This window comes from Colletotrichum truncatum (genome assembly GCF_014235925.2).
Source record: "Colletotrichum truncatum strain CMES1059 chromosome Unknown Contig_0001, whole genome shotgun sequence".
Lineage (NCBI taxonomy): Eukaryota > Fungi > Ascomycota > Sordariomycetes > Glomerellales > Glomerellaceae > Colletotrichum > Colletotrichum truncatum.
Genome location: NW_027222398.1, coordinates 792,251 through 813,767, shown reverse-complemented (window position 1 = coordinate 813,767; position 21,517 = coordinate 792,251). Strand labels below are relative to the sequence as shown.

The following is a 21,517-nucleotide window of genomic DNA, read 5'->3' as shown; positions in this document are numbered from 1 at the left end:
GGCCTTTTTCTTCTTTTGCTTTTTTTCCTCCTATTATTTTCGTAAATTTTTATTGGGTCCCCGAGTCGGCCTTTTTTATTGTCTTGGCATCGACGAAAGCGCATTATGGGCCTGCTTAACCAAAAAAATGAATTGGACAGGCGGTCCCGTCCCGTCCCATCCCACACCCCTTCATTCCGTTCCGTGATGGCATCATTTGTGTATTTGAACGAGCTCAGTATGTTACATACTTGTCAAGTCTCTTCGAAAAGTCCTTGTCTTTGCGTCGTCGTTTCATTGGCTTCTACATACATCTTTGACAGATTGAGTTCCGATATGTATACTAGTACTAGTGTAGACGGTAATCTCAACCTGGTTGTCTTCGATTGGTAGGGAAACAAAAAAGATGTGGAGAGTGCAGTGCAGGCAGGCAGGCAAGGCGGGTGGGGAACCAAGTCGTGGGTGGAAGTGAAAGTGTGCTGGGGCCAGCGCATGTTAGTTACCGTAATAGTACTTTGTACGCAATAGCATGGTGCGTTGTACTAGTCAACGTCAACTCTTGACTCCCCCCCCCCAGGCTAGTTTCTTAGCATGGCCTAGATTTAGTGGGTCGGGAAAGAACAAGCGTGGCTTCCAAAAACAGCGATAGAGACAGCGATGGAAGCTGAACGGGACAATGAGAAAATATTTTGACAATTTCGCATTGGATTTTCTAGTAAAAACCTATGGCTAACAACAAAAGTTTTGTGATCCAGAGCCAAAAAAAAAAAAAAAAAAAAAAAAGCACAGCCTTCCCGGTTCTAATAGGTGTGGTATCCATGTGGGTTGAACAAAAATAAGAAAAGCAGTGATGCCGGCCGGTATTTGTTGAAAAAGCAGTTCAAAGAAAAAAAAAACCACAGAAACGCCATTCGGGAAATTCCTTCATGTCAATTTCCTCATCCGCCTGCCAGTCCCACAAAATTCAAGAGGATCCCTCCCGTTTCGTAGCCCGCTGCCAATGCAATGAGATACATGGGAGAGCGCATGGTCTGTAAGATATGACCTAACAAACAAAAGAAAAATAGGGGCTGCTCGGGGTGGTCCGGTGCGTCATTATGCCGCGTTCCCCACCACGAGAATTAGGAGCATGCCGTTGAGCACGCACGACGTGATGAAGGTGGTATACACGGCCACACGCTGCCAGATGCCGATTGGGTCCCGTCGGTAGATGGTCATCCCCAGACCGATGCAACCGCTAAAGAGGGAAGCGACGACACCGACCGTAACGCCAGCGTCGACCTCGGCGCGGAGCTTATGGCGGCCCGTGGAGATGAGAATGCTGGCAACGAGAAGCAATAGGAAGGACACGCCGAAGCAGCCAATGGTGCTCCAGAAGAGAACCCGTTCACGGTACAACCTCACTTGCTGCTCGTTAATGCTTGGCAACGCGGCGTAATGCGCGGCGTAGCCCGATGTCGGAATGCCATCTGAGCTGGCATACTCGTCGTCCGTATCAGTGCCCAGGGGTGAGATTCCGCCATAGCTTTCCAACAAGGGACCGTTGCCCCCCAAGAGCCGTTGTCCCTCAGGGGACTGCCGCCGCGAGAACCAGGTCCTGGCGTGACGGAAGGGTGCCGCGAGGATCGCACGCATCGAGTCCAATCCGGGAAAGCTCATGTCGTCGTCGGGGTTGATGTAAATGGCGTACTCGTCCTCCGGGCCTCCTGCTTCACTTCCATCGTCATATTCGTTCCAGTAGTGCTGCTGCGGCTGGTTTTGTTGACGGTGTGTTTGCTGCGGCGGCGGCAGCGGAGAAAAAAACTCGTTACCGGAGCCTCGGCGGGACATGTTTGGCTGCTCGTCGGATGAAGGCGAACTAGGCTCGCTCAGCTGCGGTGTGGAAGTGCGAAGGGTGTTGAGCAGTTCTTCGTAACGGGTTTGGAGTTGGTTGAAGTCTCGACGGGTGAAACTCTTGGGGTTAGCAAGTACGTTTTCGCGGAACCGCGCGCCGAGCGTGGGTGACCCTGTCCATTTCTTGACTCGTTGTCAGCGGGCGATAAGAGCGGACTTGTGAGACGAGGGATGGTTACCTTGTACTTCTTTGTGATCTTGCGAAAAGCGACAATCTGGGCATTGATGAAGCGGGCGAGTGCCAATATATCCTCTCCGCAGCGTAGCAGGTCTCTCTCATACTTGGCAAACCGGCGATGCCGCTTAAGGGAGATACGATCACCGTCTTCGGCGCATTTGACGATCAACTTCTGGACTTGGTCGGATACATGCTCTGCGATAATCTTGTTAGAGAATCCGCTGCCGTACAACTGCGAATTACCGTTGATGGAAACTTACGGAGGCGCCGGGTGATCTCGTCGGCCTTGCTCGTTACGAAAAGATCGACGCGGTCGTGCTGCTGGCAAAGCTCGTTGTAGAGATTGTCCTCGAACCTCTTGAGGGCGGCATCTTGGTGACCGGGGATTGCGATGGCGGTGGCCTGGTCGCGGGTCGTGTGGACTTTGATCTCGTGCTTGAGAGAGTTGTAATCGACGTTATCTGTATAGGGGGTGGAAGGTTCCAGTTAGTCGGGACTTTCTTCACATGCCAATTGGGCGGTGGGCCGCATCGACGGGGCAACTAACGTAGACTCCATTCGGGAACGGATTCCTGCTCGAGTTGTTCGCCGTATTTCATAGCCTCGAGGTCTTCCCTTGATCTAGAGGGATCGTCGCCAATTGCGTGAAGTGTAGGTTGAGATGTATTGGCGCGCCCGGGCAGTGGTTTTTTTTTTTGGTATTGGCGCGGGTATTAGTATCTAGTCGATTTGGGAGTGCCCGCGGGGATTGGGCTGGTCTCGAACGTGTGGCAGAGATAAGAGGCCGGGACTAGGACTGTGTTGGGATGACGCAATGACAATCACTTTGCTGGTCAATACGTGGCGTGGCGGGTGGGCGCAAGAGTCAGTTTAAAAAGAGATCGAGCAATTGAAGGACCCGGACAAAAAAAAAGACGGTTCTTAGTGCAGATGCGAGGGACGGGCTCGTTGTAAGAGGAATATGACTCGAATCGAGGAGGGAACTGAGGAAGGGGAGGGAAAGCGACGTGCGATGGCCTACCTTAAGAAAGGCGTAAAGTCTAAATATAATGGAGATTGGAGAGATTGGAGAAAAGGTACCATGTACTTTGGGCTCCGTACCTCCCCAAGGTAGTGGCCAGGACGGCGAACCAGGGCTCCTGCCTTGGTGTGGAAAGAAAAGGCGACATGGATTAGATTAGATGGAGAGAGGGGAGGGGGGGAGGGAGTGGTCAAAAGGAAGGGGGGGACCCGAGGCAGTGAAGGGTCTGGTTGCATGGGTGGGCTCTCTGGATCAGGCCGAGTCCAGGTTCAGTGCCCGGGGTGGCTTGCGATAGGTGCGATACGGCGACACGGTATCGGTGCTAGCGGCCCAAAAAAGCTGCCCGCTAGAAGTGGGAAGTCCATGAACCCGTTCCAGAGCTCACTCACTCAGCGTGTCGATTAACTGCCCTGGGACTAGGCAAGTTTCTTGGAGGGTGGCCGTCTTCAACGTCAATTGCTCACACCCGACTGGACAATTCTGTCTCGGCCAGTCAGGAACATAGTAGGCAAGGTCCCTGGCTCTTGAATGTGTTGGGGTCATTGCTCACGAATGAAGACGGAAGATCAAGATCGCTGTCTGCAGCGGCAGAGGCTGGTGCAGAAGCGTAAGAAGCAAAAAATTTAAATAAATAAAGGTGCGGTGCCTTGAATACGCCGTCTTGGCTCGCAGCAGTAGAATCATTTGGTGCATCAACCCCTCGCCTCAATGACGCCGGTAGGTGCCACATTGGTGGTCCATAGGAAAGTCTTGGCCAAGCCAGCTAGCACATCAGTACTCTTTCTGGGCAACGCATCACCGATTGACCTTTTGCAGAATAGAAGAGGCAAGTCTAAGCTAAGGCACGGCCTGGGATGCAATGTGCCATGCCTCGAGGAGGTATCCGCTCTCAGGGCTCCAGATTTAACATCATACTACTTGACTGCCACACTGCGTAGTAACGTCTAGGTAGCTGGTATCCTACACGTGCACTCGCTGGTAATGTCCCGAGAGGGGTGAACATTCGGGGAGGCGCTGCGCAGCAAGTGGATGGCCCAGTAAATGCACCCACTCCGGGTCTGAGGCCAGCAATCCTTCAGGGTCCCTCCTTTTTTTTCTTTCCCTTTCCTCTGTACCTCTGTAGAGGCCGCCAAGAAATGTGTATCAACGACTGCACCCAGATGCGACTGTGCATCCACCAGTGGTCTACTTCCATGTGAGCGCTGTGAGAGGTTATCGAGAGGTTGATGGTGTTTGGATTGACGCGGATTGTGAGATGGTTGCTACCCTTGCCGTTGCAGTCTTGCACCAATTGTCCAGGGAAGGTGATGCTTTGCCTGGTTCCTGCCCGCCTATGGAAGCTGTCTCGCAGCTGTTTCCGTGCCAGAGGTAAACTGACCGTATTCCTACCCTGCAAGGTGCAAGGCCATGCATGCACGCTCTTGCAGTTGCTGCAAGTTGTGGCAGGGAAGGCTGTCTCCACACTCCGACCCTCTTTCCCTCGTCCGTCCACGTCGTGTGTCAGAGAAGGATGTCCCCAGTCGCTGCCCTGCGATACGGGGACATGACCCCCGTGCCATTCCCCCCCTCTTCATGTTAGGCAATACTTGCTCATCTCGGCCATTGTTTCCATCTACGTTTTATCGTCTCCAATTCTCTGACCAAAACAACATGCATATTGGACTAGAAAGCCAGCGATGTTGCAACTCACGCCATGCAACTATTTAGCTCGCACTCACTCGTCGCTATCGTCAATCGATACCTTCTGCCAAACCCTGTCACCAAGAAGAACCAGATTGGCCCGGCTACTACACTAGAGCAGGAAAAAAAAGTTGAAAAAAACCTATTCATTTCTTTCCATGTCTTTTGCATTGCTACTATACTATATAGACCAACAGAGGCCCACATCATCCAATAGAAGTCACATCTTAGATGATAAACTTGCTTTCGATTTAGCCTCTGCAGCGCAGACACAGGCTCAGACCCAGTAACAGCTGGCCTAGCTGGCCTTACCGCCGTGCCTTTTTACTTTCCGTCATCCAATTCAGCTACTTTGCTCATCCAGCTACCACTCGGGCTCCCAGTGTCTGACGGAGACGCACTGTCAAACCCGAGAAAAGAAATCTGAGCCATACAGTGCTCTTGATGCTACTTCTGCACTGCTCATTTCTACCTTCGCGGTTGCTTGACATATGCCGTCTGGCGTGTTCAAATGACCATCTCGTCGCCGGTGCAGCAACTCACGTACGATTGACTTTGGCCTCTCCACGCCCGTTCGGGTTCGTCGGACTTGCCATCACGCCGCAACCTTGTCTCGTCTCCTCGTCTGCATGCACCTCAAGAAGAGCGGCAATGTATTATACCAGGACAGAGTTTGGCTTGCAAGGGCGCCTGACCTAGTCGCTCGCCATCTCGGCCTCCGTTAGATCGGCACGTACCAAGCCCAGCCCAGCACAACCTGGTCTGGAGAATGACCCGGCACAGATAAGATTTCAGGTTCCGTTCCCCCCTCTCTCGTAAGCAGATGAACCTAACTTAGTCAATGGGCACATGCTCACTTTCTTCTTTTGATAACTGGCTGTCTCACTATCACGACAACATAGACTTTCATGTCACCGCTTTGCTCCATCCTTCAAGTCTGACTGGCCGTGTCTCGGCTAAAAGCCCATGCTTTTACACCCCTCTAATTGCCAGCTACTAGCGAAGCATGCTCAAGTATCCCGACCAAATGCATGTACTACTGCACAGCATGCTCGTCCATTGCCTCATTTTTTTATTTTTTTTTAAACTGTTCCGCACATTTGCGTCTCTGCCGTCCTTGCGTTACTGGGTCTGTATCCTTGCCAGCCATTCGGCACCCTCCTGCTTCAAGGCCAGCTCTCAATAGGGGAGAATACCCGGAATCGGTGTGGGGGCCTCTTGTTCGTGTTGGAAGTGACCACCAAATCAAGTCTCGCAATAACACTTGGGGCAGCAACATTCCTGCATGTAACTCAAATACCGGCCATATCTGTCATTTCTCATCATGCATGGCGACTCCATACTTGATCAGTAACAACGTTGCGCACTCATCTTTGTCCCGCCAGTATTCCGCCCGATGTCCCCTCCAGGGCCTCCGAAGCGGACTAACCTGGTAGCTAAGCCGAGTCTATGAAAGGCCGAGCCGCTCCTACCACGTCGTCGACGGGGCCCGTTAAGCCTTTCTGGGCCTATCCAATGCTGAATAAGGATTCAGAAAGATTCTGGATTGGTTGGTAAGTTGGTTATCAAATCACAATTCATCAGGTAGTCATCTGCCGCCTTTCGTTCGTCCAACATCAGTCAATAGCACATAAGCAGCCACTTGTTTCTCCCCAATTCTCCACACTTCTCTATGTTGGAGATGCGGTGCAATGGGGCAATTGGTGATGCAAGTGCGCCCTGACCACCCTGCTTTTTCCCTCCAAGGGTCCAAAGTCCTCCCCGGCTCATGGCCCGCGAGCCGCTTACACCACATGCAACCTCCACTTTAATGCTGCAGTGGATCAACAAATGCCTGCTCTTGTATATCCCACGTGCTCGACATAAGAAATCTATTGGCCTCAACGACCTCTGCACCCCTGCATTTGCTATGTGAAAGTGCTGCAGCCGTGCATCATCAAGCGTCGCGATGGGATTTTTTGGCATCTAGCCCACTTGTGGCGGTTTGCTACCGATAGGCTGTCGTCCGTTCTTGCTGTCAAGACAAGCAAGAACGCCAAGCCGCGATTCGGCTCTCGTACAAAGTTGCTACAATACCACATTTGTATTGAAAGGCGTATTGATGAAAATAAGGTGATGGCACATGTGCCTAAAGGCCTGATGGGGCTTAAGTTGGCTAGCCCCATCGTTCACCATACGGTCTAGATACCTTGGTTGATCTCAAAGCCACCGATCACTGAGGTTCGAACTCGGATTGGAGCGGGAACAAAACAACATGTTTCGCCGTCTGCAGCTTCTGATTGCCTGCGGAATGGTGGCTCTCGAGGATCTAACAGCTCGCTTCAGGATCGAGACCTCAGACCCTGTTAACCGAGAGCTGCAGGGCCGTGGCCAGGTAATTGGACGTTTCCAGGGTTATCACAACGAGGTACCAGGGACTACCAGGGACAACAACGGCCCTGAAGACCTCAAGATACTCCACCATTGAAGGTGTTACGAGGGGGGGATATACCAGGAGATGTCCTCGCAGTTCACGGAGCCGCCTCTGCACGGATATCAAACCCCAGTCACAGGTGAAAAGTGCAACAGCAACTACAGTCATGCAGAAGTTGGCGGGGAAAAACAACGAGCGCGTTGGAGCCCTGGAGGGGTCAAACCCCCCAATGTCCCACCTGCCGGGCATTTTCGATACGGAGCACGCGACTCTATTCCGTATCCGTCACCGAGACATTCGTTGAGAAGAACCACAATCGTGGGCGGTTGGACATCCCAGATTAATGTCTCGCGGCAGCGGATAAGTGGCTGCTTGAAGGAGTATTTGCTCGCGTGCTCATCAACCACCCTCGGTCGCAGAGTAAGTGGAGTGAGCCCGTTCTGTGGGAAGAGAAGCAGAAAAAAAGGTTCCCAATTGCTGTTTTCGCATAGAACCTCGATTATCCGAAGCGGATCAACGGATAGTGACCCCCTCGACATCTTCCGATAATGACCCGCTCACACAGGTCTAGCCCCCCTGACCTGTATGGTGCTCTAGTCCCTCCATTTGGATTATTTTCCTTTTCATCAGCGTCTTGTTCCCGAAGCCCCGCAAGCAGCCCTCATTAAAAAGAGAAAAAAAATGAGGCCCAGTATTCGGACAATCCCATGGGGTTGAGTCTTACTGAGACTGGGGGTCAACGGTGCAAATCCCGCGCGAAGGCTCAGAGGTGACTGCGGATCTCCACCGCTAAGGAGACAACAACGTCTCCATTTCATTGAATGGTTGCCTCCTCAGCCGCTCTATACCCTGACATCGAAAAAAAAAAAAAAAAAAAAAAAAAAAAAAAAGTCGACCCGTTGCGGAACGGAAGTACGGGGCAGAGAGTATCGCGAGCAACTCGGTTGACATTCACGGTGCAACGACCCACTCCAACACGGCCGAAACTCTCCATCCTCTCGCAGATGCAGTCTTATGCCGGGCCCCGACTTAGCAGATTCTTCAGCGGCGACAAGTGTGCCGACAAGCGTTCTCGAACCTGTTAACCTGAGAACGGGGGATCTGCAATAGACGTCCAACGGGGATTCTACCTTCCTAAAACTATCTAGAACTCAGCGCCAGCCGTATGTACATGACCACTGCAGACCATTGCCACAATTAGAAGGACCCTTATGGGCGTGTAAGAGTGTGTAAGGGTAGTTTGGACAAGCGGTGGAGAGTCTGGGCTGCGAAACCACTGCCCGAATAGGAGATTCCCTGCGCTAACCCAATGTATGTTGTCGTTTGGCTTTACGAATAAGATAACGCAATCGATCTGATTGACTACGCGTCGTCGCTTAGCGGTCGACGGAGATGCATGTGTGAAGGCGAAAGAAAAAAAAAAAAAAAAAAAAAAAAAAGAAGAATTTGCTTCCCCCTCAACTTCCAAGACCAAGAAAATGAAAAATGAGATAAAAAAAATTTCACTTTGTTCAAGGGGAGAAAGAAGAAAAAAAAAAGAAACACTATGCACCTGTCAAAATCTAACCAACCAATTGACTTGGCCTCTGTTTGTTGGTGCCAACGTTCTTTCCGCCATGCTCGGTGAGCCGAAGCGGCTCAAGTGCCCAGCACGATTGCCAAGATCCCGATGCCAAGCGCGGTACGATGCCAAGATGGGTTTTTCAGGTTCAACGTGTGGGTCCCGGGTGGTCGGTGTTCTGGGGCCGGGTTCTCAAGAGCGGGACGGCGGGGCAGGCCATTTTTACCCCCTTCCCCTTCCCTTGCTTTCCCTTTTCCTGAGGAGGGGGGAGGGGGTTTCTATCCTCTTGCCTGCCGCTTCGTCTGTGGCTTTTTAGCCGCTTGAGCTGAAATCTCTTTTTTGGGAGTAGTTGCCTCGCTTCGATGATGCCGCGCCCCGCGCGCTGCGGCACTGCAGTAAACTTCGCCTATTTTTTTTCTATCCTATTCCTTTACACTAGTGGTGATGCTATGGTTTAGTGGAGGGGGAAATCGTACGTGACTTTTCGACCGATGTAAGGGGGGAAAACGGGGGACCTGGGGGTGCTTTTGAGCTACCTTACCTAGGAGTTAAAGGGTCCAGACGGTTTGAGAAGAGCCGCTGTTGATTAAAAGGCCGCAACAAAGTGAGACATCGGGTGTTGAAGGGGAACAAGCTGGGCTCGAACGGTGGAAAAGTGGACTTTGTGGAATGGGAAAAGAGAGTAGATGATAATATCTCGGGTCGGGAATCGGGAGTTGGGTTTATTACTGGATTTGTTCATGTAAGATTGGCAAGGTTGGGGCTTCTGGACCGCTTTGTGAGTTGTAACGTTACTACGCGTGTTCTGGAAGTTTCTCTATGGCTTTAGTTTTGAGGCGAGAGGCATTTTGGCGACTTGTTGGTCTTCAACAGGGCGGCGATTGCCGTTCCCCTTTTTGACATGGTAGTGAATGCTGTTCAAGGTACATCTTGAAGAGGTCTGCAAGGGTTTGCTGGTTGTAGGCTTGCTTCCAACGCCGTTTCTCCCTTCAGGCAGTTTGAAATTTGCTCGTATAGACAAATCCTGGAGTTGATACCACATTTCAGACGATGGCAGCTTTGAACCCGTTGGGTTGTCTGGCTCATGACAGGTGCGAATCTTTAGCAACCAGTCTTCCGGTTGCCCTTGTGAAGCTGGCTTCTCGGCTTCGTGTGGGAGATGCTATGGCGAATGATAAGTGTGATGCTCGTTGGACGGTAGTCTATCTACGAGTTACCTAGATCGCCTCGGGGTAATAATCTGACGATTCTTACAATAAGGCACATAGAAGCCGCTTATTCTGTCGCACGGTGACATGAGCAGCATCCCTGATTTCAAACTTCACTCTCGCTCCTTGGTCGATTGCATAGTCAAACTCTCGTCTTGGCATACGTAACCCACGGGAATTTCCAACTCCCAAAACCCCGACTATAAGTTATTAGACTGTAACAGACACAGCCAATGAGAGTTGGTTCACCCAGTTCACAGCAATAGTACGTGGCCCGTGTACCGACCACGCTAGTTTTAGACATTGTCGAAAGCGGAAGTTTGCTTAAGAATCAGATCCCATGGCAGCTAACAAAGATACTGCACGAAATTACAGTTTTAAAGTTAGTTATATCTATAATACCATTTGTTAAGATTGTTCATGTGTGGACACTCGTTCCCAAGAAACTTTTTGGACACATATGGTGAGTTGGCCAAGCTATTTCTGGTATCTTGGATGGACGTTGTCACATTGATTAAGCCAAGTTTTTGGTACATGCCCCTATCACTATGGTGAAGAACCCGTTACCGACATCATGCAAATGCGTTTCCGTTACCGGTAATTTAAAGAGTCGACGTAGGTTAAGAAATCACGGGATGCCCGACGGGTCCTTTCGTTGAGATGCGACCAACCACCCGCCGCTTTTAGCTGATGGGAATTGCGGTGACCAGGCAGCTTGTAGGCCCCAAGTGGCAAAGGAGACTTATAATATAAGAATCGTTGACGAATTTTGATTCGCGAGTTCTCGTTGTTATGTTTCCTACCGAATGAAACTAGATGGATAGGAGGGAAGTAAACTGATAATTCAATATTTAAGGTTCGATCATCAAGTCGCCTCAAGTATCACCTGCAGTCATACAGATCAACATGTACCCTCAAAAAAATATATATATCTTCAAATGGAACACAGCCTCTGTCTAGCTGGTTCTGACAAAACCTGCGTCAAGTCACAAAATGCAACCGCTACAGCATTGCAGCCAGCCGAACCCATAGCAGTATTTCACACGTAAGCAATGTCTTTGCGTGTATATTCTCAGCACAAACTAATTTCAAAACGTTTTCCATAAGTCTAACGGTTTTTAGAATGGTCTTAATGCTACAAGTGAGTTTAGAAATTAGATACTTTGATTTCATAGTGCTATTTAATGCACTCACGGCAAACAGCTTTGACCAGTGCGATATATGAGATTTGTAATTAGTAGGCGCCTCGTAACTACCAATGCTCGTGATATAATTTGAGCTTTCTAAGTGATTGTAAGAAGTATTGTAAGCCTGTTGTTTCTCGGTCATGGCTGGGAAAGCTTTAGGGGAAGGTTTAAACACCGTGAACAGGTAAATTTAGAACACCGAAAGGTGATGACATGAAAGATTAAAGAAACAGATGTGGACAGAGATTGGCGCAATATAAACTGTCATACCCAAATCACCAGTGATCGGGTGTGAATTATGATGTATTAAATCACGTATCCAATCTGTTGAAATATACGAAGGCCTAAGCCCATAGTTAGGGACCATCTCATGAATAGACCTTTTTATCCCTACGCCACTGATATCTGGCTTTGAGCGTTTGATGGAGTCCCGAATTCAGGTTCTGGAAGAAGGATTTGCTCGACAGGCTTCGAAACAAGGCCACAGCCACTTTGACGGCTCGTAGATTCCGGAGCTGGATGGTGGCTCTCTCATGTTAGTTGATAAGTCGAGAAAAGACACCATAGACGCAAAACCAGATCCAATCACCAACAAGGAGCAAAAAGTAGGCAGAATTCTTGTCTGGCAAATTCCCACGACTGAAAAATGATTTTTGAGCCTTCGATGGAGCCAACTTATGGAAAAGATTGTGACATTTTTAGGCTTGTATCATAAAGCCACCACGCCTGCCAAACTTGGGGGATTTTGCACTGCCATCTGCTACGGTTTACATCCACTCTAAAACAGTCAAGCGACAGAGCAAATCATCAGCCTTGGAAAGACGATCTAAAGCCAGGCAAGTTGATAGCAATTCAGTAGCGTCTCAATATAGCAGTAGCTATGGTCTTCTCAAAGAACACCTTGGAACTCGGGAAGATGAACCCAAATTTCCTGGGCATTCCCCACTACGGATAACATTATGGCGTCACAATCAAAGGCATTCGACACCCAGTTGTTCAAAGCCTCAGGGAGCAGAGTAGCATTGCCCGGAAATTGGTTTACCCTTCGAGGATGACATGCTACATCAAATAAAATGCAAATCCTTGTGGATACGACTGAAAAAGGTGGCCAGAATATCATTAACCAAAAAAAAAAAAAAAAAAAGAGGACCACTAAAAGGGAGAAAGCAAAGTCGTATGCGAAAACAAATACAGGATCACGAGGAATTTAACTTACCATTGGCGTCATTGTGTGTTAGGTGAACAAAACTGGACACGGCAGGAACCCGGTGGCAATCTAGGCAACATCTTTCGAGGGTCGCCATACTTAAGTTAAGCTCGGGCCGGATGTTCCAGTACCACGGACTGCCCCGGTGAATATCATGCCTCCAAACACGTGCAGGTTCAGTTGATGGCTGTTCCCTAAATCTATGTTAAACAAAGCCCATAACTCACCTAAGGGATGGGCGGGGTCTACCGTTGGTCTGGCGAGCCTCTATTGCTCAATAGTAAGGGTCATAGCTACGCAGTTAGGACAATTTCCTACATAATCTGAACGCCTGCACTGCAAGTAAACTAAATTCTGGCACAATCTGGAATCTAACACCGATAATCTGTTATGCATCCACTAATTCTCATTGCTCGTACCTGGTCTTGTCCTTCCTGACTTTGACTCCTATCTCAAACCCCCATCAGCCGACTGATCCGTAAAATTTACTCCAATCGGGAAAATTTTGGCCCGTAACCAGGATAGATGTATACCGGGGAAGAGTAGCATTATTATTGTTGTCTACGAGGCGCCGTCGGCGGATCACCAAAATAGCGAGACGGAAACTCGCGGTTACGGGTCTCCTGTTCCTAAGCATGGTTAAGTAACAAGACCCCGCAGATTTCTATTCCCAAATTGCAAGCTTAGAGGCTTAGCATGACTCTATATGAAAGGTAGACGATCTCGAAGCTGAATACATGGGTTTGATTTAGGGGCTGCCTGGATTGGGCAATATGATCGTATTGGCCGATCTCGATACCTAAAGTGTTGTTCCATTAGCGTGGGGTTAATGATGGGCGCTTCGGCAGTTCAACAAAAGAAGCTACAGCCGGCTTGGTACAGTTCAGCTTCTGGTTCAATCAGATAGTAGCTGTAAGCGACTATATCCACTGATTGCCATAAATGGTCACGTATATTTGGGCTTGGGTCTTCGGTCGGTTTACCACGTACTATGTATGAAGAGCCAATCCGATGTTAGCGTCATGTTCGAAACGGAAATTTTGAACTACACCAATGAAAATGTTGACATGTCTTGTAGGCCGTTTCACGTTAATTCTTAACCCCGCCGACCAGCGTTGCATCCCCGGGGTCAGCGCTTTGGGCTCGACTCCGAAAACAAAAACAGGAGCAAGATTTCATCGGAACTACCTTGTCGTTATGATGCACATCATTACCACATGTTTCTTTTTCTCTCTCGAACGATTAACTACATAACACCAAAAACATGAGATGACAGATATTAGGAGTAGCGTGCAAGTTAAAGAGATTTTAACGAATTACAGAACACTTGCCTAGCGTTAATGCCATAAGCCGTCGAGTTAAATCGACTTTGACACCATCAAACTGCCTCGTCATTCAACCAGAAGACATCACATTGGTTGTGGAACACGCACACAACTGATACAACCCTTGGATGAATATATAATGTAGAGCGGTAGAAGCCAGCCCGTCAATGTAGTATTCATTGCTCATGTCAGACATATCGTAGAATCTCAGGTGCAAGCTGTGGAACGACGGCAATGCAATTCGGGACGATTGCATGCTTGGCATGCAATACGGGATCATCACGCCACCAAAAGTGGTTTACAAAGACCGCACATAGAATACGAATTGTGCCCCTTTACAGGCCATCTGCCCATCAGATCTTGGAATTACCTGGGGCCTGGGGGAGAAGCTTTAAACAGGAAACAGGCCCACCTAACTAGGTATAGGCTTTCTTATGCACCCCTGCACCAGCATGCCTAGGCCCTTCGAATAGGTGAGGTAACCCATTAGAGTGAATCCCGCCAAGGAAAAAAACGAATAAAAGAGGCCTTTGAGCTCCCAAACCTCGCCCCGCAGGCGTCTAATGTGTGGCTATGGTCTCGGAGAAATTGGCAAACCCGTTAGCTCCTCCTGAATATGTCACATCTGTCATCCAAAAAACGCGCCCACAAACAAAAGAAGTAATTTCCGGGGGGCGGATCAAGGACCCCTACATGCCCTCAGCAAGTAGTCACGAATAGAGTCCCCTTTTCACTCTATTCAATGGCGTTTTCGTCCGGTCTTGAGTTGTACTACAGGGAAGCTATAGCCAAATTGAGCTTATTGAAACCCCAAAGCTTGCAAGGTCAAGAAACATGGGGCATGGCAAGGCTTGAGATTGGATCGACTGTGGTTGATCGCTGCAAAGGGGTCGCAACCTGCTCTTGGCACCTAAGCAAAGCTCGTAATGATCGCTCCATCTTGAGCATCCAAGGAGGGTGAATAAGGGGACAGCATTCCCACCAACCAGCCATTATCCCATCTCCCAGTTTCTCTGTGCTTTGTCTGCTCCTCTCGAAGACATCTTCCGTTCTTTACCTGTCTCTTTCCACTCGTTATGTTCTGAGAACACTACACATTCTTTTCTTCTAAACCTCAGTTTCCAACCAAGAGCATCCAAAATGCTCGGATCTTCCATTCTTTTGCTGTCGTCCCTGGTGGCCGGCGCTTTCGCCGCTGCCCGGACCTCGCCCCCGTCCGGCGCCCTCGTCGTCGCCAAATCTGGCGGCAAGTACAGCAGCATCCAACAGGCTGTCAACGCCGCCAAGTCCGGCAGTGTCATCTTTATTCAGCCCGGAACCTACAACGAGCAGGTTTTGATCCCGGCTTCCGTTGGTGCTCTTACCATTTACGGTTACACCACAAACGACCAGGACTACTCCAAGAACCAGGTCACTCTCACACACAGTCTCGGCGCTGACCAAGCCGGCAGCAACGATGCCTCCGGCACGCTCCGCGCCAAGAACGATAACCTCAAGGTGTACAACATCAACATTGTCAACTCGCGCGGCAAGGGCATCCAGGCTATTGCTCTCTCTGCTTATGGTAACCAGCAGGGCTACTACGGCATCCAGGCCAAGGGCTACCAGGACACCATCTTGACGAACCAGGGCAAGCACTACTTCCACGGCTCTTACATTGAGGGCGCTACCGATTTCATCTTTGGCCAGAAGTCCGTTGCTTGGTTTGAGTCTTGCACGCTTGCCATCAGCGGTAAGGGTTACATCACCGCCAACGGCCGTGACACTTCGAGCAACCCCTCGTGGTACGTGATCAACAAGTCCACCGTCAAGGCCTTGTCCGGCGTCGGCGCTGGTCAGACCTATCTCGGCCGCCCCTGGCGCACCTACGCCCGCGTCACCTTCCAAAACACCAACCTCGGCTCCGTCGTCAACTCTGCGGGTTGGATCAAGTGGGGAGACAACCCGACCAACAACGTCCAGTACAGCGAATATGGCAACACTGGTGCAGGCGCCAGCGGCACCCGCGCCAGCTTCTCTAAGAAGCTGAGTGCTGCTCTGAAGATCGGTGACATCCTCGGCTCCACTTCTTGGATCGACTCCCAGTACACCAGCGGCCAGAAGTCCGCCGCCGTCTCAGCCGAGGTTTCTGCTCCTGCCGTTGCCGCTGACGTCAAGGTCTCCCCGACTACATTGGCCACCGTCGTTAAGGCTGTTGCTACTCCTGCTGCCCAGGCTGCCGCTGCTGACGACTGCAGTGGTACCGCTGATGGCTTTGCTTCCCTGAATGGCGGCACTACTGGTGGCAAGGGAGGACAGGTTGTTGTTGTCAAGACTCAGGCCGACCTTGAGAAGTACGCCAGTGCCTCGGGCAAGTATGTCATCAAGGTCTCTGGCAAGATCACCATCACTCCCAAGGGCAAGGAGGTCAAGGTTTCTTCTGACAAGACCATCGTTGGTATTGGAGCGACGGCCGAGATCGACCAGGGTGGCTTCAACGTTCAGAACCAGCGTAACATTATCTTCCGCAACATCAAGATCGGCAACACCTATGTCGAGGGAGATGAGGAGGGTAAGACTCAGGACTTTGACGGCATTCAGATGGTAAGACTATATCATAACGCATGGGATTGATTTCACCAATGCTTACAAGTGAATAGGACAACTGCACCAACATCTGGATCGATCACGTCCACCTTGAGAAGGGCGGTGATGGTCTCATTGACAGCCGTAAGGACACCACCTTTTTGACCGTTTCCTGGACCATCCTCCGCAACCACAACAAGGCCTTTGGCATTGGTAAGTTTACCTTCAGCATTGACCAAACCTCACGCGACACTACTAACATATCCGTTTCCAGGCTGGACCGACAACGTCAGCACCCAAATTACTATCCACCACAACTACTTCGACCAGACGAAGCAGCGCAACCCTTCTGTAGACAACGTCAAGAACGCTCATCTGTACAACAACTACCTGGTCGGTCAGACCTCGTACGGCCACTACGCTCGCGGCAAGACCGAGATGCGCATGGAGAACTGCTACTTCGAGAAGGTCAAGAACCCCATCCAGGCCGACAGCACTGCCAAGCTCAGCGCCACCGGCAACGTCTTCAAGAGCACCAGCGGCACCACCGCCAAGAACGCGGGTACCGTCTTCGACCCCAAGAAGTTCTACAGCTACAAGGTCGACGCCGCCAACGACGTCCCCAGCATTGTCTCCAAGGGTGCTGGTCGCCAGGCCAGCATCTGCGCTGCTTAAACGTGTATATGAGGAGTCGAAAGTCAGGGGAGATGCCTGGTTGCTTTCTTAGCGAGCTACGTGGAAGCATAAAGGCGAGAGGAAGCTGAATTTCTATGTATTTACTTTTACCGGCATATTGCCATCGACACCGTGTATATACTTGCACGCCAGAGCTGTTCATATTAACTACGGACATTGACATCAATGCAAACTCATTTCAGTGACATTAATGACTCCCATCAAAACTCTGTGTTGTGGATTGTTTAGCTTGTGATATATTCTAGACTCGGGTGAGTAATGTTCATGGCCAATCACGTGGTGAGGAGGTAAACTTTCTTCTTGGAAATGTGGTCCAATGCAATTGAACTTAATAGCAGTTGCGCAACTAGCTGCGTTGTGGATAAATGATCCTATCCGGGTTGTTGAACTAGCTCCTGAACGCACCTTTGTTCCCAGCAACTCATGAATGACGTTGTAAAATCAAGGTGCGAGTTGCGAAGGTTAAGCACGCAAATGTTCATTCCCGTTGATCATGTCTTTAATAGCCTAGTTTTGAATACATGTCTTTTCTAATTACTAGTAGACTCGGCTTTGCTTCAATCCCAACCGCAACAGTAGACACATGACTCGATAGCCGGGTATACCAAATCCAGCGCGAAAGAAGAGCAAAATCGCTCTACTGTTAAACTTTGTTTCATAATTGACACTTGCCGCTGTCATTCAAAACCTTTAGAGCATGGCGATTGCTACTTTGTTTGCTGCAGTCTAGGCGTTGAACGGCCTCATGCAAAAATTCGTCGTCGTCCAGGATGATGTCTGATTACATCCACACAGTACTTGTCTACCCCCACACTTGCATGAGAAAGTCCAGGTTCTGGAAACGGTAATTTACGCCTAGCAAGTTCTGGGACAGTTGCTGGACATTGATTCTTGGCTGGTATTCATTGGCCGCAATGAAATGTCCTGAGCTGAATCGTTCCATTGGAGGGCTTAGTACCGAGTCATTCGCCAAATGAGTTCAGGTGGTATATTGGTTCACAGCTCTTTTAGCAGTATACCTCAACTCAATTGCAAATCGACTGACATCGCATAACACCTATCAGCTACGTCTGGTTATTGCTGGGCGATAGACTGCGAATAAGCTTCAATGAATGGATTTGTATGCTTGAGATGCAATGAGACCTTGTCCAGCCAAAAGTTGCACTCCTCAAGTGCCAGTCTGCCCTGCAGGCATCGTACGACTCTTTGAGCCCGTTATGCTGTGTAATTCTGTAAGAGTTGGACTTTACTGTCAAGCGCACTTATGGTTGTCATTGGACGATATTTCGGCGGATGCTGCTGAGTAAGTCGAGTAAACAGTCTCCATAAGGCACCTTGATAGTTGATCCACAGGCTACAATTACAGACATAGGTGCAAGGAGGTCACAAAGATGACCTATCAGCATCCCCAAAGAATGTGATGCTGTCCTATGCATTACCAGAAATCAAGACACGACAGCACATCTCACCAATCGGCAGGCGGTGGACTTTCTCCTCTGGCTACCACTTTCAAGTACGTCGAGAAAACCTCATCAACCGTGGGATATCATTCAAACGCTACCAACCCAGCTTTTTTGGCTCCGTCGCGAAACGGCATTCGTTTAGTTCCGCTTTGAGTACATTACATCAGTACAATTTTCCCTCCCATCCATGCTATTTTTCTTTATTTCCTTTTCCCTTTTACAACTTGGAGAACACCGTCGGTACGCTTCCACCCATCTCGACAAGGGTGCTCTTGTTCCGCACCCACGCATCGAGACCCTTGCGTCCGTTCTCCACGCCGACACCGCTCTGCTTCCATCCGCCAACGGCCATCTCGGCCGGCGACTCGCCCCACGTGTTAACCCACGTGATGCCGGCCTCGAGCTGAGAGATGACCTTGTGGCACGCGTCGACATCTCTGCCGAACACGCCCGCCGCCAGACCCAGCTCCGTGGTGTTGGCGCGGCGAACCGCCTCGTCGACGTTGTCGTACGTCAGAATGCACATGACGGGGCCGAAAATCTCCTCCTTGACGATGGTCATGTCGTCGGTGCAGTCAGTGAAGACGGAGGGCTGGATCCAGTGGCCGTCCTTGAGTGCGGACGGCAGGCCCTTGGGCTGGCTGGTGCCACCGACCAGCAGCGTCGCCTTGTCCTCCATGACGCCCTTGCGGACGTAGCTCTGCACCTTCTCGAGGTGGGCCTTGCTGTTCAGGGGGCCGAAGTTGGTGGCCGGGTCGAAGAGGTCGCCCGCGCGGACGTACTGCATCTTCTCCAGGATGACACGCTCAAAGTCGGCCTTCATGGCCTTGGGAATGAAGACGCGCGTGCCGTTGGTGCACACCTGGCCTGAGCTGTAAAAGTTGGCTAGCATGGCACCGTCTACGGCCTGCTCGACGTCGGCATCGGGGAGCACGATGACGGGGCTCTTGCCGCCGAGCTCCATGGTAACGTACTTCATGCCGCCGGCCGCGGAGCCGGCAACCTTCTTGCCGGTGCTCACTTGGCCGGTGAAGCTCACCTTGGCGATGTCAGGGTGCGTCGTCAGCGCGGCGCCGACCTCGCCGGCACCGTAGACGACGTTGAAAACACCATCAGGAACACCGGCCTCCTTGTAGATGGAGGCGAGGTACTGAGCGTGAAGAGGAGTGAACTCGCTGGGCTTGTAGACCATGCAGTTACCGGCTGCCAGGCAAGGTGCGGACTTCCAGAGGGCGATCTGGATGGGGTAGTTCCAGGCACCAATGCCTGCGCAGACGCCGAGGGCCTCCTTGGTGGTGTAAACCCAGGCGGAGGATCTCAGGCGGAAAGACTCGCCGTTGAGACCGCCGCTGGCGACGAGGTTGGCGAAGTACTCAAGGACATCGGCGCCGGTGACGACGTCGACGTATTGGGTCTCGGAAAAGGCCTTGCCGGTGTCGAGGGTCTCGATCTTGGCCAGCTCGTCGTTCCGCTCCCTCAGCAGGGCAACGGCCTTGAGCAGGATACGCGAGCGCTCGATGGGCGGGGTGCTGGACCACGAGGGGAAAGCAGCCTTGGCCGCGTCCACGGCGGCGTTGATGGATGCCGGCGAGGTGGTGTGAATGGTGCAGACGGGCTTCGCCGTTGAAGGATCAATGGACTGGAAGGTGCCTGGGGATTCCGAGTCCGGTTGCGGCTTCCCCGCATAGAAGGTGTGACGGTCCTGCTCTTGTGGTGCCATTTTTTGTGATATAAAGTTGAGCTGGTGGAGGAATATAATGGGACTGAAACCTCACTAACAGAAAGTTACGAAAAGGAGAAGGAATGACAACTGTGGATGAAATTGGGGGGTATAGTTGTTTGGGATGATGCAGGAGCAGCAGGTAGGAGATAGGGTAAAGAAGGGTTTAGCTGCAGGGTGGTTTACACCGGAGAATGGGCAGTTCGGTCGGACGTTCGGATCGGAAGTCAACGACGGTCACGGAAGGCTGAGGCTGGTGGTTAGTGAGAGCGTGGGAAAAAAAAAAATCGATACAGATCGGTGCAAGATCGCGGTTGCGCGGAGGGCCTCGCCGGTCAGCTGACAATCGAGGCTAAACTGGGGCTGTAGGCCGGGGGTTCCAGATTTGCCGGGAGGCCCCCTTGTCGACCCGCTTTCTACGGCGGTGTGATGTCATGATCAATACGTCATTGGATGGAACTCCACTTCAATGCAACAGTCCCCACAGAGGAGCCCTACCAAAGGCCACTCAAAAAGGAGTGATATGAGCTCCACTGCAGAAGTTTCAGAACTTGAGGATCGAATATTGGAAAGAAAAAAAGAAAGCAAAGGAATTCCGGGTGTTTGGCTGCCTACGTTTGATAGATCGCTGCAGCCATGGCTTGGTAGTCCAAAATCGTCCCGGGTCCGTCCGCTAGGATCGAACGACATGGCGGCACGAAGGGACTAGGTTATCAAGGGTTTACAAGGGTCCAAGACGACGTGTTTCGGTGGTTGGCTGGTGAGAAAGGAGGGTGTCCTGTAAGCGGACAGGAGATACGGCGTAGAGATAATCAGATACGGCTACGCCGAAATGTACAGATACAGAGATAAGGCGAGCAGTAAAGTTTCAGCCTTGCATATGCCGAGATATCTCCCAGCCTGGACAAAAGCATGATGACCAGGCGATAGATAGGGCGGTTTGGGGGTTCGTCTACTCGGTCGTCTTGACATCAGACACAAACAATCTTCTGGTGACACAGTCTTGGAACTCGGCGACACAAGATCAAGGTCAACGTTGGCTTGGCATGGAATCCCGGGCTGGACGGCGCGGCGGATGACCCGGATGAGGTCTACCGCGGTAAACGATGCAGCACGCAGCCACTCGTTTGGTGCCACCTCACCAAGCGCGAGGCAAAGTCAAGCAAACGACCGAATCGTCGTCGTCGTCGTCGTCGTCAGAGACAGGGCCCTTGGCAACGGATAGAATCCGAAGGCTTAGCGCAGGTGACGCATGGGACACATGGCAGATTGGGGAATGTCGAGTGCAAGTCTTGCATATGGCCCTGGCAACCAACAACGACACCGCGGAATTAAGTTAATGCACGCTTGGCGGCGGAAAGGAAGACACTCAAAGAGAGGGAGAGAAAAATCTGTCGTTTCTGCACTAGGCATGTAAAGCG

At 50.9% G+C, this 21,517-nt stretch overlaps 3 protein-coding genes across 3 annotated transcripts; 1 reads left to right on the top strand and 2 right to left on the bottom strand.

Moving 5' to 3' along the window:
- Positions 1–1,074: 1,074 nt before the first annotated feature.
- On the bottom strand, positions 1,075–2,748 carry CTRU02_200194 (spx domain-containing protein; the record flags this gene model as incomplete). The annotated part of the gene is made up of 4 exons (XM_036723315.2): positions 1,075–1,995; positions 2,052–2,245; positions 2,311–2,511; positions 2,598–2,748. Coding segments are annotated over 4 exons (1,467 nt in total), but the record flags the coding sequence as incomplete, so codon positions are not given.
- A 12,044-nt stretch (positions 2,749–14,792) lies between these two features.
- On the top strand, positions 14,793–16,892 carry CTRU02_200193 (Pectinesterase 3; the record flags this gene model as incomplete). Its single annotated transcript, XM_036723313.1, has 3 exons — positions 14,793–16,235; positions 16,292–16,430; positions 16,492–16,892. 3 exons carry the CDS (start codon positions 14,793–14,795, stop codon positions 16,890–16,892), a joined length of 1,983 nt encoding a protein of 660 aa, XP_036585102.1.
- A 1,701-nt stretch (positions 16,893–18,593) lies between these two features.
- Positions 18,594–20,096, bottom strand: CTRU02_200192 (betaine aldehyde dehydrogenase; the record flags this gene model as incomplete). The annotated part of the gene is made up of 1 exon (XM_036723312.1): positions 18,594–20,096. The coding sequence occupies one exon, from the start codon at positions 20,094–20,096 to the stop codon at positions 18,594–18,596; it is 1,503 nt and encodes a 500-aa protein (XP_036585101.1).
- Positions 20,097–21,517: the final 1,421 nt, after the last annotated feature.